This window comes from Antechinus flavipes, chromosome 4 (assembly GCF_016432865.1).
Source record: "Antechinus flavipes isolate AdamAnt ecotype Samford, QLD, Australia chromosome 4, AdamAnt_v2, whole genome shotgun sequence".
NCBI lineage: Eukaryota > Metazoa > Chordata > Mammalia > Dasyuromorphia > Dasyuridae > Antechinus > Antechinus flavipes.
Window position 1 is genome coordinate 95,182,663 of NC_067401.1, and position 20,282 is coordinate 95,202,944.

The window sequence follows — 20,282 nt, forward strand, 5'->3', positions numbered from 1 at the left end:
AGGGAGGGACAATTTTAAGCATTCCAATTAGGATAAGTGATATGAATTTGTTATAGTTAAAAGAACTAACACAAAATATTAAGAGATCTTCATTGAAATCATGGAATATTCTGCTGAGGAATGAGACCAAAAAAATGCAAAAATCCCTGAAGAAACTAAAAGGCCTAAACCTTTCTGATGGAGGGGAGTTAGGGACCTCAGTGAGCTCCAATTCTCTTGAATTTGATAATATTTGGAAATATCATAATACAATAATAATTGCTTCTCAGGGATATATTGTTGGTTTTGAAAAATAAATATTAAAATTGTTGTTACATGTAATTTGGGAAAATAAAATGTTAAATCAATTTTTTTAAAGGAAGAAAAAAATTTCTATTTGAGGTCACCTAGTAACTTTCTTGTACAAGCTTACATTTAGTCAAATTTATGGATTGATCATTCCAATATAAACCTAAATTCACAGATTTCACATGTGAAATCAATGTTTCTTAGCCTTTAACTGATGATTGGAGAAAAATAGCCTTACTTGGAAATGGAAAATTAAATCTTTTATTATGTTTTAAGAATCAAATCCAGTCTGACTTCACCAGTCACCCAAATTAGGCCCAATTATGCCTACTGACAGGGAGGTGGTACAGTGGATAGAGGAGCAGAGGATCTCAGTTCAAATTTGACCTCAAACATCTACTAGTTATATGACCTTAGACAAGTAATTTAGCTTCTATTTGCTTCAGTTTTCTCACCTGTAAAATGGGGATAATAACAATAGCTACATTCCAAGTTTGTTATGAGGATTAAATGAGATAATATACAAAAAATCAGTTAGCACAGTACCTGACACATAATAGGTGCCTAATAAATGCTTGTTCTCTCCTTTGCTATTACTTTGTTTCCATTTCTTCAAAGAAGGTACATTTTCCACTGGACAATTTTAAGACACTTAGTACACTTTCACTAAGAGTGCCTTGCACAAATGTTTGTTGAGATTAAATTTGACTCGCCCAAAAAGCTTTTGCAATAGTCCAGGTAAGAGATGATGGGGGGCAGATAGATGACATAATGGATAGAACATCAGCTTTAAAATTAGGAGGACCTGAGTTCAAATGCAGTCTCAGACACTTAACACTTAAACTGTGTCTCTTAACTCCAATTGCTTCATCACTCCCCCCCGCCACCAATTAAAAAAAACCAGACAGATGATGATGGTGAGAGTTACAAAGAGGGAAGTGTCTATGTGACTGGAGAGAAGGAGAGACATTCAAGAGTTATAAAAATAGACATGCTAAGATTTGATAAAATTGGACATGTAGGATGAAGATGTCATTGAGCTTTCAGTTACTTGGATAAAGCCACTTCTTATTCTTTTCCATTTCCTTTTCTGTTAAATGGGGATAATTACACTTATGTTACCTCTTTTCCAAGGCTGTTGTGAAGAACAAATACTATGATTAATAGAAAGCACTTTATAAATGGTAAACACTATTTGAATACAAACCATTATGATTATTTTATTAGAAATTAAATTTTATATATAGGTAATTCCTCTTCTGTAGGTCACAATCTCTCCATACTTGACATATTTTAAAGAATTGCTGTGGATAAAGAATTTATCACCTTGCCAGGTGATAGAGCCAACCTCTTAGTGCTGTCTCTGAGTTTTGGATAACACAGTTGGCACATTCTTGAAACCTTTACTAGCTTACTCAGACCTAGCCACAAAATTGCATAAGAGGAAGACTTTGGTGGGAGAGGAAGGAATACTAGGTTGAAGCCTTCCTCTACACCTTACTACTATGTCATTTGGCCAAATCATTTACCCTTTCTAGGACTAACTTTCTTTATCTAAAAAACCAGAGGGTTAGACTAGATAACATTTAAAGTCATCTTTTCCAACTCTGGTGCTGTGGTGTTATTATTCAATCATGAGTAGCAATAATAACCAATATAAAAAGAGAAGAAAAATGGAAATCCACTAATTGAGTGGTCATGGGGAACTTTTTTTCTTAATGTGAAAATTGTTATTTTTTTTCAAATTACATATGAAAACAATTTTTAACTCTTATTTTTTGATTTTGAGTTTCCAATTCTCTAACTTTTTCCCTCTCCTATTCCCTCCTTGAGAAAACAAAGCAGTTAGATATGGATTATATATATGCAGTCATACAAAATATTTTGATATTAGCTGTATTGCAAAAGAAAACAGATGAAAAAAAAACACAAGAAAAATTAGGCCAAAAAGTGTTTTGATCTGCATTCAGACACCATCACTTCTTTCTCTGAAGTTGAATAGCATTTTCCAGCCTAAGTTCTTTAGAATTGTCTCTGATCATAGATAGTCATTCACAGTTGATCATTATACAGTATTGCTGTTGCTATGTACCATGTTCTGGTTCTGCTCACTTTACTTTGCTCTAATTCATGTAACTCTTCCCAGGTTTTTCTGAATTCAAATCATTCTATCATAATTCTTATAACACAGAAAAATTCCATCACAATCATACCACTTGTTCAGTCATTCTCCAATTGATGGATGCCCCCTCAAATTCCAATTCTTTGGCAGAAGCTAGGTGTTGCAGTGGATAGAGCACTGACTCTGGAGTTAGGATGCCCTGAATAAGTGTCTGGGCTCAAACACTTACTGATTGTATGACTCTGGACAATCAATTAACCCCCATTGCCCCTCCAAAAAAATTGAATTCTTTGCATAGGCAACTTCTTGACATTTGCCTAACCCAAGCAAATCTATAAGACTAAATTTCAGATATTTATTTGGTAGAGAGATTCTGTGCTGGAGAGTTCTTTACATGAATGTAACTACAGAACTGGATAAAGAAAAATTAAAATCTTCTAAATTCTTATCTGTTCTAGATATTGATGAATGCTCAGAGCAGCCAACAGTCTGTGGCAGCAATGCCATCTGCAATAATCACCCAGGAACCTTCCGCTGCGAGTGTATTGAGGGATACCAGTTTTCTGATGAGGGCGTGTGTGTGGGTAAGTTATCAGTGTAAGATTTTAAGAATCTCCTGTATTCTTTTCCCTTTGTGGTTTCTGGGTTGTTTTGAGATTAGCAAATTCTCTGTAATGTTGAGGGAAGTGGGCTGGGTGCTGGATATTTGTTAAGTGTTTAATTATGTTTTTAAATGGTGATGATGAAGGGGGAGAGACATGGAGAAGAGCCCAGATTTGTTCAAGATTTCTACTTATTCCTGTGGGTATACTTCATCTCACTGGTTCCAAGAATTTTTAGTTCAAAGATTATACATCTAAAGGGGGAAGGGTGCTGGACATGACATCTGAGCTCAGCTCTTCTTCCCAAATTTAAAACAGTTCAGCCTTTTGTGCTATCCATGAACCATTTCTTTGTCTTTTCCCCACTGTTTGGCAAACTTGGATATACTTTATGTTTGTTCTGTCTTGGAGCCCTGGATGCGGCTTTGCTGAGGTCCCGAGGTGAGATGGGGTGGGAAGGAACAAGCAGTTCTCATTTGAGCAAGACCCAAACATCTGTGCTTCTAAGCCCTTCCCTTTCCTCTGCTATGTCCTATGTATCCTTTCAGAAATTGGAGATTTTTAATCCTCCTACATTTTATTTTTGTATTTAAAAATTGATTTATTTTTCTTCCCCATAATTTAGTTAAGCTTAAGCCTAAATGGATGAGAAAATTCTCTGTGTGTGATGATACTATGTTCTGTATTTTAGGTGTATACTATGGCCAGACTTACATTGTATATAGGCCATTCAAAGAATTTGTTGCCTCCACCTGATTTCTGGATTTGATCCTATCATTGATTCATTTAAGATATTTAGGACTATATTTAGTTTCCTCTAGTATAATAATGATAACTACATTAACATTTGTATAGCACTTTATAAGATGTTTTGCTTATGGGATTTTCCATAATGTCTTTGTGAGTGATATACTATTATTATCCCTATATTATAGATAAGAAAGTTTAGGTCCAGAAAAGGTTAAATGACTTCCAGAGTCTTAGTTAAGTGAGTTTCCCAGAGTCATAAAGCTAGTGAATAACTCATTTGGAATTAAGTTTCACATCTTTCCTGACTGCAAGTTGCATTCTCTCTGCTATACCACATATCATAAAATAAAAATCAGTGTTATGATGCTGTCTATTATATAATCTTTTTTGAGATTCATGAAGAAAAGATATATTAATCTGCAATTTAATGGTTTAGACACTATTTATTCCAAATAGTCCTTAAATTTTAAAAACTAACAGAAATAATTACAGCCCCTACAGCTCCTCTTCCCAACTCTCAGAAAATCATCCTTTTTAATTTTTAAATGTCTTTTGTAGATCCTTTTAGATCCATTAAGAAGAAATGGAATTATCAGTATAAAGCTCTTTTACTTTATTCTGTTAGCAATTTTATTTCTCCATTTAATTGGTGAAATTGTTCACGCTGGATGTAAGCCTTAGGTAGGAATGCTAGGAGACAGAAATGATAGGAGATCAGAAAAGATGGGTTTGAGCAGGGGAGAGGTGAACAAGTGAGCAATCAAAGTTGAGGAAGTTAGACATGCTTCCTGTTAATTGCAAAGATGATTGTGTTTAACTCTACAGGATTTGGGGGTTTATATACATATACATATACACAAATAAATACAAATACACAAATATTTTCCATCTGCTATATATGTACTTTTTTGTGTTAATTTTCTATTATGGAAGTAGCTGTTTTTGAGTATTGTTTTGCTTCAAATTTTCTATCAGTTTTCCCTTTTCTCTATTCGCTGATGGCAAAGCTCAGAACTGTCATGCTTTATTTGAAAATATCAGTTGCATAATAATGTGATTGAAAGGGAAAAGGGAGGAAAAGTAGGATTAAGCTAGCCTTATGAAAATTTCTCTCTTATGCTTCCCTCCCTATTCTCTTGCAACATCAATACCCACATACCCTCACTCTTTGGTCCTAAAAATGTTTCAGTAACTAGGGATTCGTATTTAAAATGACCACTCTTTCTACCCAAATAAGAAACTGATCTCCCCAACATGCACAAAGTTATATGTAATTTTACTTTCAACATTTTAACTTAATAGGTCATACATATACTCCTAATTAATTTTATTTTCATCTTTTAAAAAGTAGGTTTATTTTATTTTTCTTGATTCTCCCCTCCCTTTTCAGTGATTGTATTCTCCAAATTCCCGTCCCCAAGCTGAAGAGAAAGAGAGAAAAGAGAGAGAAACAGTGATTGTCTAGGAGAGCAAAATAAGATGGGACTGGGATTTGGTAGAATTACAGGAAGAAATGAATTCATTCATTCAGCAACTATTTCTTTAAAATGTCCATTATGTACAGAGAGCTATGTTAGCATCTGGATGTTTAAGACACAGTCCCTGCCTTTCTGCAGAGTTACAGGTTAGATTTTTCCAAGTCAGAGCATATTCCTTTTCCAAGAATGCAAGAGAAAAGTCAAACCTTCCAAAGCATGAGTATTGTGTTGAGTTCTGGGCACAACAGTTAGAGAAGGATGTTGATCAGCTGTAAAAAATGTTATAGGAATCAAAGATTGCTTGTTGTCTTTGGAGAGGGAGGGAAAAAAATTTAGAACACAAATTTTTACAAAAATATAAACTACCTTTACATGCATTTGGAAAAATAAAATGCTATTGGGGGGAAAATTGTCTGTAGGAAGGAAACCAAGATCAGGGATGGTCTCGAGTTTACATTATATGAAGATCAATTGATGGAACTAGGACTATTTAGTCTGGAGAAAAGAAGAAGCAAGGTTAGTTCTCTTCAAGTATTTGAAATTTTGTCATGTGGAAGAGGCTTGTTCTTGTTCTATTTGGTCCCCAAAATCCAGGAGCAATGAGCAGGGTTTACAAAGCAATTTGATTAATAAGTTCAAATCCCTCTTCATATATTTACTAGCAGTGTGACCGTGGCCAAGCCCCTTAATTTTTTGCTTTCATAAGAGAGGATTGTTATGATCATCAAATCAGGTAATATTTACTAAACACTTAGAGCACTTGCCAAATAGTAGGTATTATATAAATGCTTATTCTTTTCCCTTTTTCAACTAGAACTCATCATCTTTTTTCCTTTGTAGACTCACTATATTGGCAAAGTCGATTAGTGATAGATTTCTTTTAGAGGAGAAGTCTGGACCAAATTCCTGACCATCCTTAGCAATTTTAAAGCCTATAAATTTGAAGTCCAGAAGAACGGCAGGTTCGCTGTGCTACAATAATTGTATTCTTTTACTTCTCATGGAAATAAGTCACATTCTCACTTTGGAGACCAAGTTGCTAAACATTTTAGGTTGACTTTTGATTCCCAAAATTCTTTGGTAACTTCCTTATTTGGCAAAGGACTTTGATGTAAGTGTCCATTTGTTTGTGTCCTATACTGTTCCTAAAGAAAGAGAAGCATATTTAATCTTTCTTTATCTTGCCTTTGGTGGCTTGGCCCTGTTCCTTGAAGAAGAGATTAAGAGTCCTACTTTAGGAGTCACAAAAAGGAATTTGGGACTAACCTAAAATTTTCTCTTTTTATTTTATTTTCAGGTCTGCCTTCTCTGTATCCCTTCCCCATAAAGCAAGAAGAAAATAACCACATTATAAACATATATACTTTGCCAAAACAAATTCCCCCATTGACCATATTTCTAAAAATTCTTCAATTTGTACTCTTAGTTCATCACCTCTCATTGTGGAGATGGACAGCATGTTTCATGAGATTTCTGGAATTATGGTTTTTCATTGTGTTGATCAGAGTTCCTGAATCTTTCAAAATTGTCATTACAATATCATATAAATTGTTCTTCTGCTTCTTCTCGTATCAGTTCATACAAGTTTTCCCAAGTTTCTCTGAAAACATCACCTTCATCATTTCTTACAGCAAAATAGTGAGCCACAAAATTTTCATATAATTTTTAAAAATTCCACATTATTACCCTGGTTCTTTGTTTTATAGAATGGTGATGGCCCCATAGAGGCTAAATGTTACTTTCAGAATTGCATAATGCTTGGAGCTGCCAGACTTCCCAGGAATTTGAGCTGAGGGCCCTTTGTCTTCATCTTTAAACCACATTCCTATTTTTATGTGAAAGCCAAAAGATAGTTTATAATGTACTAACTCTTTATTTCTGGACAATAGATTTAGAGCTGCAAGGGACCTTAGAAGTCATCTAATACAACATCTTCATTCCATAAATGAGGAAGCCAAGATGTGGAAATTTAGATAGATTTTTCAAGTCTTAGTAAGTAGCGGAATTGATTGAATTTGGAGCCCAAATTAGCCCAAGTCCTTTGCTTCCAGATCTAGAAAGTTAGCTCCATTATATCACTGCTTCTTCCAACCTTCCTCCTTTTTGCTCCATTTTCCCTTAGCTATAGTAGGGAAACAAACACAGTTGAATAGTAAAAGAGACAGAATATTGGGCCCAGATTCAAGAAGCCCCAAGTCCAAATCTGGTCTCAAACACTTACTAGCTCTGAGATCCTAAAAAGACATTTAAACCTCTTGTATTCCTTAGTTGTAAAAGGGAGATAATAATAGTATCATCTCCTGAATTGGTTATGAAGATAAAATGAAATCATATCTTTACAAAACCTCAAAAGGCTATATAAATATTATTACTATTATTATTATATTTCTGTTTCCATGTACGCATTTTGTGTAATTTCCTTTGGTAATTTTTTTTCTTTTTTTGCTGAAGCAATTGGGGTTAAGGAACTTGCCCAGGGTCACACAGTTTTTTGATAACTTTTGAATGAATTTTCACAGCAGAAATCCCATCTGCTATATAAGGTCTAGAAAATATTATTGTAGATTCTTAAATTCTTGACATTGAATTGATCATCTCTAGCAAATGAATGATCATGGGAAGTAGAGTTTTTTATTATTTAAATGGATATTTGATTTAGAACCTTCTGTAAATCTGTTTTGTAGCTGTTATTGATGATCGCCCTATCAACTACTGTGCAACTGGTCTCCACAACTGTGACATCCCACAGCGGGCACAATGTGTGTACACTGGAGGTTCTTCCTACCACTGTTCCTGTTTGCCTGGCTTCTTAGGAGATGGGCATGCCTGCCAAGGTACATGAAACTTCTTTTTCTTTCTTAAATTAGTGCATAAAAGCTAATACACAACAATGTATTTTAGCCTCGGTTCCTGTGGGAAAGTTCCCTGGTGACAATAACTTCTCTGCCTGCCTTAACAATGTTTTATAAGGTCAAACACATTTATTATTTTAACTGTGTAAGATAAAAAATATGTTTGTTCTATGTATTTACTGTCCTTAAATAAAAGCATTGAGAATATCTATTCTCATGCAAATTAGCATCTGGAGATTGAGTACCTCCTAAATGAGTTGTTTTTTCTTTTTTTGTAGCAACTGTTTTTAAAGTGGAAGCACAAGACAAATATTAAAATAAATAAATGGAAGATAGGATTTTCAGGGATGACACCCAGATGAACTCAAATTCCCTTTAAGACCTATGTTTCTATATTTTATTCTATCCTCAAAACTTTAAGGATTCTTTTAAAGGTTGCTTTCAGACCTATGAGTACACTGCCCCAAGTCTCCAACTTTCCAGTAAATTGATTTCTTAAAATTGATTCCATGAGGCATTCAGATTTGAACTTTTCTGTTTATCTATTTTGCTTTGTTACACAAAAGATTTAAATTCAAGAGACAGGAGTTCGGAGATTTACTAGGAAATGATTGAGGCATAAAAAACCCAAAAGATATCAATAAAACTTCTAAAAAATAAACACATTGAATCCATGAATTTAGAAGGTCATTTCAGAGATGCTTTATCTTCACTTCTAAATTAATATCCAATTATAAGTGTCAAACACTAGAAATTTCTTGTTTCTTGAGTCTCTTTGTAAAGTAGTTACTGATCAGTAATTTAACACAGATTCATTGTGGAAGTGTAATAATTGAAGGATTTCTTTTATAAAGTGAAAAAATCTTTGAGACAAAAAGATCTTTCCATTTTCCATTTATCCTTTTCTGTAAATTGGGTTTAAAAATTTCCTTAAAGAAAGTCATCCTTTATGTTTGAAATATAGTCCTCTTAGAAGGAAATCAGAGAGATGTTATACGTTGAGAATTAAGGCAGTAAATTCAAGAACTAGTTTCCCTTCACAATAATGAATGATTTCACTCAGGTTGTATGGGTAAAGGGAAGGGGGGGTTTAGGGGAAAGTGAACAAGGATTTGTTAATGACAATGTGCCAGGCACTGTGCTAAGCACTTTACAAATATTGCCTCATTTGATCTTTTCATTGTCCTTGGAGGTAGGTGCTATCCCCATTTTACAGATGAAACTGAGACAAACAAAAATTAAGTGATTTATCAATTATCACACAGTAAGTGTCTTAAGGTTGGATTTGAACTCAGGTCTTTCTGATCCCGGCCTCAGTGCTCTATCCAGTGCATCTAACTGCCTAACTGAATGATGAAGAGATTAATCCATGATCTTGTATTTGTTCTGCAGATGTAGATGAATGCCAGCAAAATCGTTGTCATCCAGATGCTTTCTGTTACAACTCTCCAGGCTCCTTTGTTTGCCAATGTAAACCTGGATATCAGGGCAATGGTTTCCAGTGTGTTCCAGGAGGTAAGATTTGGAGTTGAGTTACAAACTTAACTGTTATTGTTTTGATGCTGAGGATTAACTAAAGGGAGGCTGAATTTTTGTCCCCAAAAATACAGAGTGCAGGATGCATGATCTTATCCCCCTAAAAAAAAAAAGAGGTAAAATGTTATCATTATCAATCAATATTTATTAAATTAATCTACTGTGACTGGACAGTATACTAGACATTTCCATTTAGATTGTTCTTCTAAAATTAGAAGTATGGAAGTGTTAGTTTCCAAGTACTGGTGTTGACAAGAAAATTCTGAGGATTCATGGAAACTAGAGCTAAGGAATTCTAATGAGCTTCTAAGTAAAAGAAAATCTTGAACCATTTTACCAAGTTACACTGACTATGTTTTGGATACCAGAATGATTTTAACATGTTAGGATAATTTCTTTTCTCTACTTTTGGTATGAATTTGCATAGTATCCAGGTCACACTACAGTTGACTTTACATAAAAATAGAATTTGACATTAGAGAGTAATTTAGAAAATTCTTCCAGAATAGATGTATTTCTTTGATAATAGAAATTGTATTTTTAAAATACAAAATATCCCTGGCACATCTTAAAATGTATGTCTTATTCTTCTTCTTGAATCCACAATATATCTAATAGGATGTAGACAGAATGTTTCATATTGATTCTCTGTAATCATGCTTGGCTATAGCATTGATCAGAGTTCTTAAAGTTTTTCATCTTTATAATGTGGCTGTTATTTTATAATTTGTTCTCCCAGCTCTGCTTTACTTCTTTGTAATACTTGAAACATGTTTTGTCAGATTTCTTTGAAATTATTTCTGATGCTGTGCAAGGCTGAACCCCAAAAACATGTTAGGGATTCTGGTCAGTGTTTCAAAGTATCTCAAAAGAATTTGTAGGCTTAGAACATCCAAATCAAGAGGCACAGATTTTACTATGTTACTGGCAACAATCTAAGTTTTGAATGAACTAGTGATTAACAAAGGGGAGGAGAGAGCCTTTTTTAGAAAAGGAATAATGTTGGGGGTTGGAATCCATAGCTTAGTCTCCTGATTGAATACAGTAATGATGGGTCAAGATAATGCTGTCATGCACTTCCCTGCTTGCCTCAATGCTCTGGGAATTCAGTAAGGGTTCAGTGAAACAAAGGACCACTTAAATTCAATAAGGGCTCTCTTCTGTCAGTGTCCCTCCCTGTGGGCCACTTGGCTACCAAGGACCTGGTTTTGGGGGGATCTTATTCACCCCATTATGCTCATTTCTTACAGCACAATAGCATTCCATTACATCAGACATAACCCAATTTTCAACAAATAGATGCTAACTATATTCTTATGCATGTAAACCCTTTTTCTCTTTGATTTTTTTTGGGGGGGACCTAGAAGTATTATTACTAGGTCATACTATATTGTATGCACAATATAGTGATTTGGGGGAGCATGGTTCCAAATTGCTTTTCAAAATGCCTAGAACAATTTACTAATTGTAATTGTAATTAACTTTCCTAATAATGCATTTTAGTGCCTGGTTTCCCATATTTTTTCATTTGATCTATATGAGGCAGTTTCTCTAACTCTTAGCAATTTGGAACATTTTTTCACGTGGCTATCATTGCTTGTTTTTTTCTTTGAAAACTGCCTACTAATATCTTTGGCCATTTATCAATAGGGGAATGGACCTTTTTCTTATAAATTTGAATCGTTTCCATTTATCTTAGAAATAAGATCTTTATCAGAGAAACTTGCTACAAAGATTGTTTCTCTAGTTAACTTTTCTTTTTTTTTTTTTTTGCTGAGGCAGTTGGGGTTAAGTGACTTGCCCAGGGTCACACAGCTAGACAGTGTCTGAGACCAGATTTGAACTCAGGTCCTCCTGACTTCAGGGCTGGTGCTCTATCCACTGCGCCACCTAGCTGCCCTCTAGTTAACTTTTCTCTTTCACATTAAATACTTTGTTTTCATTTGTACAAAACTAATTTTATCCAGTCAAAATGTCTATTTTATCTTCCATTGGTAGATTTTTATTTTTTTAAATGAGGAAGGTAATTGATGTGAGTCAGAAAAACTCATATTCCTGAATTCAAATCTGGCCTCAGAAATGGCACACACAGCTGTGTGACTCTGGGCAAGTCACCTAATCCTGTTTGCCTTAGTTTCCTCATCTGTGAAATGAGTTAAAAAAGAAAATGGCAAAACACTCCAGTAATTTTTGCCAAGAAACCCCCAAATAGAATCACAAAGAATTGGGAATGACTGAAATGACTGAACAACAATAAAGCTACAGCTTTATGAAAGTGAAGAGAAAAAGAAAAGAAAATGGTGACTAAGGATCTCAAAGTTGCTTTATCACTGTGCACATTGTAAGTTACAGAAGCCTAGCTAGGTGGTACAGTGGATAGAACACTGAGCTTGGAGTAGGAAAGACCTGAGTTCAAATTTGGCCTCAGATATTTACTCATGTGACCCCACATGAGTTACAACTTCTGCCTCACTGTCTTCAACTGTAAAGTGGGAATAAATAATATAATGTTATTGTGAGGATCAAATGAGATAATATTTGTGAAGTAATTAGCATAGTGCCTGGTACATAGTAGACAATTAATAAATGTTTGTTCTGTCCCCCAAAGTTGTCTGTTGCTTAGAGAATTTTATTTTTACTAAGATCCTAGTACAAGTATAAGATGGGTTAAGTAATGCAAGTTTCTTACAGAGAATCTGTGATCAGTACCCAGAATTTTAGATTTCACTTTGTTGTTGCCATCAGTGAGATATCTTTGCCACTTTAAAGGACCTAATTATGTAGAGAAAATCTTCTCTGTCCTTGTTCTTATTAAGGTCAATAACCACAACTAGCTGTTGCATGAAAAACTTAATTGAGGGTTTAACTATATATTTTTCTTTCTTTTTTGGTCGGGTCTATTTTCTTTGGCTCTAAGGCGGTTCTAGGTTAATTGAAACCAAATTTATCTCTGACAGACTTTCATGGAAAAATATGTGAAGGGACAAAAAGTGACCTCTAACATCCTTCCTTAGCTCTGGTGCCAAGTTAGTTATCTCCTCCCTGAATTAGATGATAGACATATCTGAGATAGACACAGTCATGCAGTTAAGCAAAGAATTAATTCTGTAGGGAAAATTAACCTGTATGGTTGACATCATCGTGATTAACTCTTTCCTTCATTCTAACTTTTTTCCAAGTTAACAAAATAGCTGTTGTTATGGTAATATCTTTAAATTTAAATTATACATATATGTATATGTATATATATATATATATTTAAATTTAAATTACACATATATATGTACATATATACGGAAATATGTGGAGTTATATATGTGTTTGTGTATGTATATATGTATGAATACACACACACATACATATATAGTTACATTTTAAGTTCCAAACTGTCTGCCACCCTGCATTAGAGAAAACCACCATTTGACATAGATATATATATGTAAAATCATATTATAGATATATCTATATATAAATGTAGATATAGATATATGTAAAATTATATTATGCACACTTCTATTTATCAGTTCTTTCTCTGAAGAAGAAGCATCTTTTTTTTTTCATGATCCTTTGTGGTTGATTTGAATATTTACAACATTCAGAATAACTTAGTCATTCGTGGTTATTCTTTAAACAGTATTGCTGTTACCGTATATAGTGTTCTTTTGGTTCTGCTCATTTCACTATTCATTATTTCATGCAAGTCTATCCTTGTTTTCCTAAAATTAATCCACTGAGCATTTCTTATATATAGTCCAGTGGCATTCCATCACAGTCATATGTTACAACTTGTTTAGCCATTCACTAATTGATAGATAGCCCCTCAATTTCCAGTTCTTTGTCAGCACAAAGAAAGTGGCTATAAATATTTCGGACTATCCTTTTTCCCCGATCACCTGATCACTTCTAAAATTAGTATTGTTGAGTCAAAGATATACAAAGTTTTATAACTCTTTAGTTAAAATTCCAGATTGCTCTCCAAAATGTTTGGATCATTTCACAGTTCTACCAGTAATGTATTAGTGTCTCAATTTTTCCATATCCTCTCTAACATTTGTCATTTTCCCCTTCTATCATACTGCATGGTAGTATTTTAATAAAATACTATTTTAATTATTTTAAAGTAATATTTTAATAAAATATCTGAGGGAGCTCTGAAAATTGGTAAGTCTTAGCTCTCCATGGATTATTTACTAGATCAGAGTTTCTTAAACTATGGGTCTTGACCCCATATAGGATCATGTAACTGCATGTGGGTGGTACAAATAATTTGGCAGCAGTGAAAGGCTCTGAATATTTCACCAAGATTTAATTATTTATGTAATAATAAATAAGCACATACATATCATTAATTTGCAAATTTGCTTTCATTATAATGTGGTAAAATTATATGTACACCAAAGAATTGTTTTAAATTAAATGTCTTTATGATTCATTATTTAAATATTTGATTAGTATACATAGTTATATACCTATATACCCAAGATCATGTAAAAATTTTTTGGTCAAAAAGGAGTCATAGATGGAAAAAGTTTAAGAAATCCTATACTAGATAATCCATCCACAGTTTAGTACATAATCACATAGGTAGTAAATATCAGAGACAATTGAACCCAAATCCTCCTCACTCAAGGTCCATTATTCTATCTTCTACACCAGAAGTTTGCAAACTTTTTCATCTCAGGACCCTTTAACACTCTTAAAAACAAAGAGCTTTTCTTTTAGATATTAGAAACTGATAAGAAAACTTAAATTTTTAAAATACTTAATTCACTTTAAAACAACAATAAGTCCATTATATTTTCACATACTATTTTAAATGAAAATAGCTATGTTTTCCAAAACAAAAAAAATATTAAAAGAGTGGCATTGTTTGACATATTTTTGCAAGCCTCTTTAATATCTGACTTAATAGAAGACAGCTGGATTCTGTATCTGACTCTGCATTTAATCTGTTACTATATGTTGTTTTGTTTAAAAATATATGAAAAAATCTGACCTCACACATATATGTAGATAATTAAGGGAGGAGAATTTTAGTAGGCAACAACAATTTAGTGTTATTATGAAAATAATTTTGCCTTCAGGGACCCTCTTACAAGGTCTTGGGGAATACCAGACTTTCTTAGATCTCACTTTGAGGACTTTTTTTCCAGTAAATAAAATCTCCTTTGGTCTCTGTCGCTGTCTCTCCCTTCTCTCCCTTTGTTTCACTCCCCTTTCTTCTCTTTTCTGTTTCTTTCTGTATCTGTCTCTTCTTCTCTCATTATTTCTATCTCTGAAGCTTTTCATTTCTCTCACTTTTTTCATAACTAGACAGTACTGCATGTATTATCTGTACCAATCAGGCACTTCTCAGACTAGTAAAAGAGGCAGCTGAACTTCAAAGACCTGAATTCAAATTCTGCCTCTTATATTTACTATTTGACCTAAGTACCTACCAAGTATTATGAACAGCCCCAAAACTTAGAACCATTGAAATTATAAGCTCTTAAACTGGGAGAAAAAAACTGCAAAATCAGTTTGTAGACATTTTAGTCCCCTGATATTCCTCAGCTTTGATCTCCTCATCTGCTAAATGAGGGAAAATTCTATTTGTTATGTAAAAAAGGTTCTTGTGAGGTTCAAATGAAATAATATTTGCAAAACACTTTGTAAAATACATTATTTATTACATAAATATCAGCTAATACTACTAGATTCAGTTGTTATACTCTAAACCATTGATGAAAACCAGCCTTTTTACTTAATATTCTTACCCTCACAAGTTCTTATTAATCAAAACAAAATGTTAAAGACAAATGTCTTTATATGTAGACAAATAATCAGCATTCACAAACTTTACATTTTATTATCATGACCAGTGCTTTTAAAATGAAAATTTAAATTTCAATATGCAAATTCTACATGCTATCTAAAATATTTTGCCAGAATTTATCTGTGACAAACTTTTCATTTCCTAAATTGTATTAAAGGTTTACAAGACTGCCTATGCATTCTGGAAGTAGTCAGCTTTTTAATAATGTAAAAGTTCATCAGAGTTTAAGCCAGAACATTCTAACAGCTCTTGGGAATGACTGGAGTTCATTATTTCTTTTATGCACGCTTCACTTAGGCAGTTCAAAACAAAACAGATGTCTGATTTTTGCTTCTCTCTTTACACCCCCTGAAGACTTTGTTTATCAAACAGAAATAAATCCAGACATGTAGGTATGTGAGCTGTAGTGGGACAACGGGGAAATGTTGTGATCAATTAAAACTTTTAGTAGAATTGTTGGGAGATTTAACCCTTCCCACTTGATAAGCTGTATCTCTGTTGTCTTGCTTTTTGTTATGTTTCACTACTGATGCTTAGTGTGTGTAAACCTATCCATTTCTTCCAGAGGATTTCCATGACCAGCGGCTTCCCTGGAGCCTCACAGCTAACTACAATCTTGAAAGGGAGTTGGGGGGGGGGTGTTTTGGTCTGCAGAAGGAGGGACAGACCATGGGAAATTGTGGTAGGGTTAATCATGAAATTCCTGGTGAATGGGTGGGTAAGGAGAGCTTTCTGTCGTCAGAACAGGAATCTTTAAAGAAAAAAATAAGACAGATGGAAGTGACAGTGACAGCTCACATTGTGGGGTCTCCCCACAAAAGGGAGAACCAGCTTGATTTACACTAGAAGTATATGAAGTAAATCCATGAGCTCTTGTAATATATATTGCTGATAATCAGTGATAAGAAAAAATGTTTATTTAAGTGACTACTTCCTGGCCATCTTCATGCTGTTTTGCTCCTGAACTCTAGCCTCCACCTCTGACCTGACACTCCAAGTTCCCCTCTAGGTCCTTCTGGCTTTTGCTCACTAAATAATCACCATATGTAGTCTGGACCCAGAACTGAGCAGACTGTTCTCCAGCTGTATTCATGCTATGCTGCTGTGCCTTCCCCTTTCTCCTCTTTTCCAGCTCTAGGTCTGAGATCGCCAAACAAATCAACACTCCTGGAACATAATTCTGTGGCCACCATTTTTCTATAGTTATTTTCCTCTGTTGAAACACAAGCTCTTTGAGGGCAGGGACTCTCTTGCTTATTTATATCATTTCTTTGCCCAGGGCTAAGTACAGGAATATCTGGCACATAAGAAATGCTTAATAATTTTTTTTTATTCCACAGAATAATTTATTACTCTTTCTTTGGATATATTGTGAGGTCAGCTTAAAACCCTTGGGCATCTTATGAATAACTTGAAAATTGAATAAAGAACTCTTCCTGTACTTACTGCCACTTGCACTGAGTATTATGAGTAGCCGTTCCCAAGCCCAGAGCTCAGAGACCTGGAAATTACAATTCTTCAAACGTGGCTGATGTACATGGGGAGGGGGGATTATGGTGGGGATCATTACAAAAACCAATATGTAGGTGCTTGTGGGACAGACTAATAGATTACATGAGTTTATAAAGATTGAGTCTAGTCAGATTAACCTAATGACCTATAACAGAGTGCCTGGGTGGGTTGATTGAGGGGATTCAGTAGTATTTACCTTGACACTATGGTTAGGCTTGGCTAGAGTAATCTAGGATGAACTCCACAACTTCTGGCAATCATATAACTAGTCTGAGAAGACTTAAAACAGATTATCTGTGATTCAATGATAAAAAGGATCATGGATTATATATCTTATCCTCCTCATTCAAACCCAAACTTTAGAATCCAAGACCAGTGATCCTTTCTGCCTTTACAATACCATCTCCAGAAGCACATTTAAAATATTGTTCTAATGGCTTTCTACTAAAAATGTCCCTGAATATCCTTATTTAAATACATCTAAGCATCTGTGATCATAATAATATAAATATTATCTCTGGTAGCACAAATTACAACTTATTTATACTTTTTTATCCCATGCCACTTTTATCTGTCCACCATAAATTATCCACAGGAAGTTTAGCCAACTTTCCCTGGGGCCCTTCCTATAGTTCTTTTGACCTGACATGTATACTATGCAACATTTGGCCTGTCCATCTATAAACCCTCAATCTCCATGTATGACTGGCCCACTTCTTTTGCTGGTCATATCTCTCTTTTAATGGTGTCTTTCTTATATATTTCTTTTGTTTTGTTTTGGGATTTTTTTTGGTCATTGGTAATGTTCTTCAACTTTGTTTGTTGCCATTTGGGATTTAGAGGTTTTCTGAATGGGAAGTCTCAGCTCGAATTCATGGACTTCTTCCAAACCATGCAAGTATGAGTCAACATTTTCCCTAAAAATTGTGCTGGTCGCTCTCAGATTTAATGTACTTTGCCATAATTGTAAGCCCCAACTTGGGAAGTGGTGCCCTTAATGGTCTTTAGTCCCAATGTAAATGCTTACTGAATTTTAATGGGAAAAATCTTTTTTGCTATTTCCCAAGCTATTGTAATGAAGAAGATAAAGTGGTACAAGGAGAGCTGAATTCAATTCAAGTTGTGCAAGAGATTATCTCTAAAGAAAGAAATATGAAGATTTGTGTGCTGTATTCCTACACATGTAGAACTTTTAAAAAGCTATTCACCCATTGCTTGTCTCCCTAAATATGTCATTCCCTTAATTAATCAGCCTTTGAAAACCAGTTAAGAAAGGAAATGAAATTATTCTGCTATTAGCTGCTCTATTCGAATCTATGCTTATTCTGAAGGATCATTTAACTCTCTAAGAGCTCACAACCATTCCTTCAATAGTATATTTTAAAATTCTGTCAAGACTAGAAGGTAAATATAATACTTTTATCTTTATCTTGAGATATTTGTCTCACTTCAGTGTTACAGCAACTTTTAAAAGTTTCCACTGATAATGGTTAGCTTAGCAATCATCTATAGGTTCTTGCAATACTCATATATATTTATATCCCAATCTTCTAAGATATGGTTTTTCCAGGGTTGGTAACCTGAAATCTCCTGACCTATCTTTGGTTTCAAGACTTGAGTACTATCTTTATGTGTTTTTTTCCAGTCCCAATGACCACTCTGTTGGAGAAAACAAAAACAAAACCAACATTGGATGGTTCTATTTTTTCTTCATCATTTATTTATCATTAGCCCAAATATCATAAATAGGAGCTCTATCTCTCCTTTGATCTTACTCTTATCCCCAACTTAGCTTTTTTTTTTAATCCTTTTTGTTGTCCTCAGGATTTATCATACAATTCATCTGATTGTTAGCAGTACTGACATCCTTTTTAAAGGATGACATCACCCTTTCATTTCATTCTCAGTGATCTATTTCTGCCTCCATCTTTCTTTGCTATGTGTCATTTTAAAAATCCAGGTGGGTAAATGAATTCCTTATACACCTATATCAGTCATTTTAGACAGTTCAACCATCTCATTCCTTCATCTGAATCCATTATATTTGTGTCCTTAGAATTTTGTTTTTAAAAATAACTGATTTTATTTGGGCTGACTTCTTTAGAATATTTTAGGCTATAGGAGTCTACCTGTCCCATCCCTGAAACTTTTGAAACCCTTTCCAAAACTACAGAACTCATAAGACTATGTTTGATTTTCCTACATTATCTATTATGAACTCTAAAATAATGTAATTATTGCTTCCCTAATTTCTCATAATTTCTGACTTAATAATCAGTTCTTCTTACCTTTGGTCATTATCAGGTTCACAATCATCCTTTCTTATGTCCTTTTAAATAAATAATTATTATTAAGACAAACCAAGAATTTTAGTAGAAAGAAAATCTAGTTAATAGTAAGTTAAAATCCCTTATTACTAACTATATCATATTTCTATCCCAGGTTTATCACTGGTTTTCTGAACTCATTGTTCATTTCTCCCTTCTCTCCAAGTGATATGTAGTAAATCTCATTATAATATCACTTCTGTTTCTCATAATATTGTACATAACTCAAACCTGCTTTCCCATTTTAGATTGTGGATTTCCTTACATACATACATTTTCTTGTACTTACAATACAACGTTGCTTCATTACTCTTTTAATCTATTACTTTTTTATTACTGTATACCTTCTATCAGATTCTAGTCATGGAATCTTAACAAGTCTCAGAAATACTTTGAGATCACATTCACAGTAAAATCTTTAATTTATATTTTTTCAGAAAATTGCATAGCCTATTTACACTTCCCCTAGAGGAATCTGGGGATTATTGCAGGTGTCCTATTGAGCAAGGCCATGCCCATCTTATTTTGAAACTCATATGATATAGTCTCTGCATCAGCTTTTAGGGACCTGATAGCTTAAATCCTTGTTGATTCCAATGTATTTGGTTGTTTTGGAGTTTACTGACTATTGACTATTACTATTTTCCCGAAGTTTTTTGATTTTTTAAATAAAGTCAAAAGCCTTGGTAAGGGAACTAAAGAACATTTAATTCTTTCTAAATATAATAAACTTATTGCTCCTGATATCATGGATTTTGATGTTATAGTCTCACATCATTATTTAATAGAAATAAAATCAGATTACTCTTTTGATGAGTTCATGAAAATTCATTTGACAATCAGGAATGAACTCAGAATTTTCTGGTATGATCTTAGGCAAATCACTTAACAACTGAACCTTTTCTGTAAAAAGAGAAGATTAGACAAGATCATCTCTGTTATTCCTGCTGAGTATAACTATATAATCCTATGAATGTAATGACAATGAATATAATTCTGG

At 33.9% G+C, this 20,282-nt stretch overlaps 1 protein-coding gene across 1 annotated transcript in view; it reads left to right on the top strand.

Moving 5' to 3' along the window:
• The window catches only part of NID1 (nidogen 1), a 105,302-nt gene that overhangs the window by 50,924 nt on the left and 34,096 nt on the right, over positions 1-20,282 (top strand). The window contains exons 11-13 of the mRNA XM_051993555.1: positions 2,869-2,994; positions 7,925-8,074; positions 9,485-9,607. Of these exons, the coding sequence (XP_051849515.1) occupies positions 2,869-2,994; positions 7,925-8,074; positions 9,485-9,607 (399 nt within the window). The remainder of the gene's footprint in view (positions 1-2,868; positions 2,995-7,924; positions 8,075-9,484; positions 9,608-20,282) is intronic.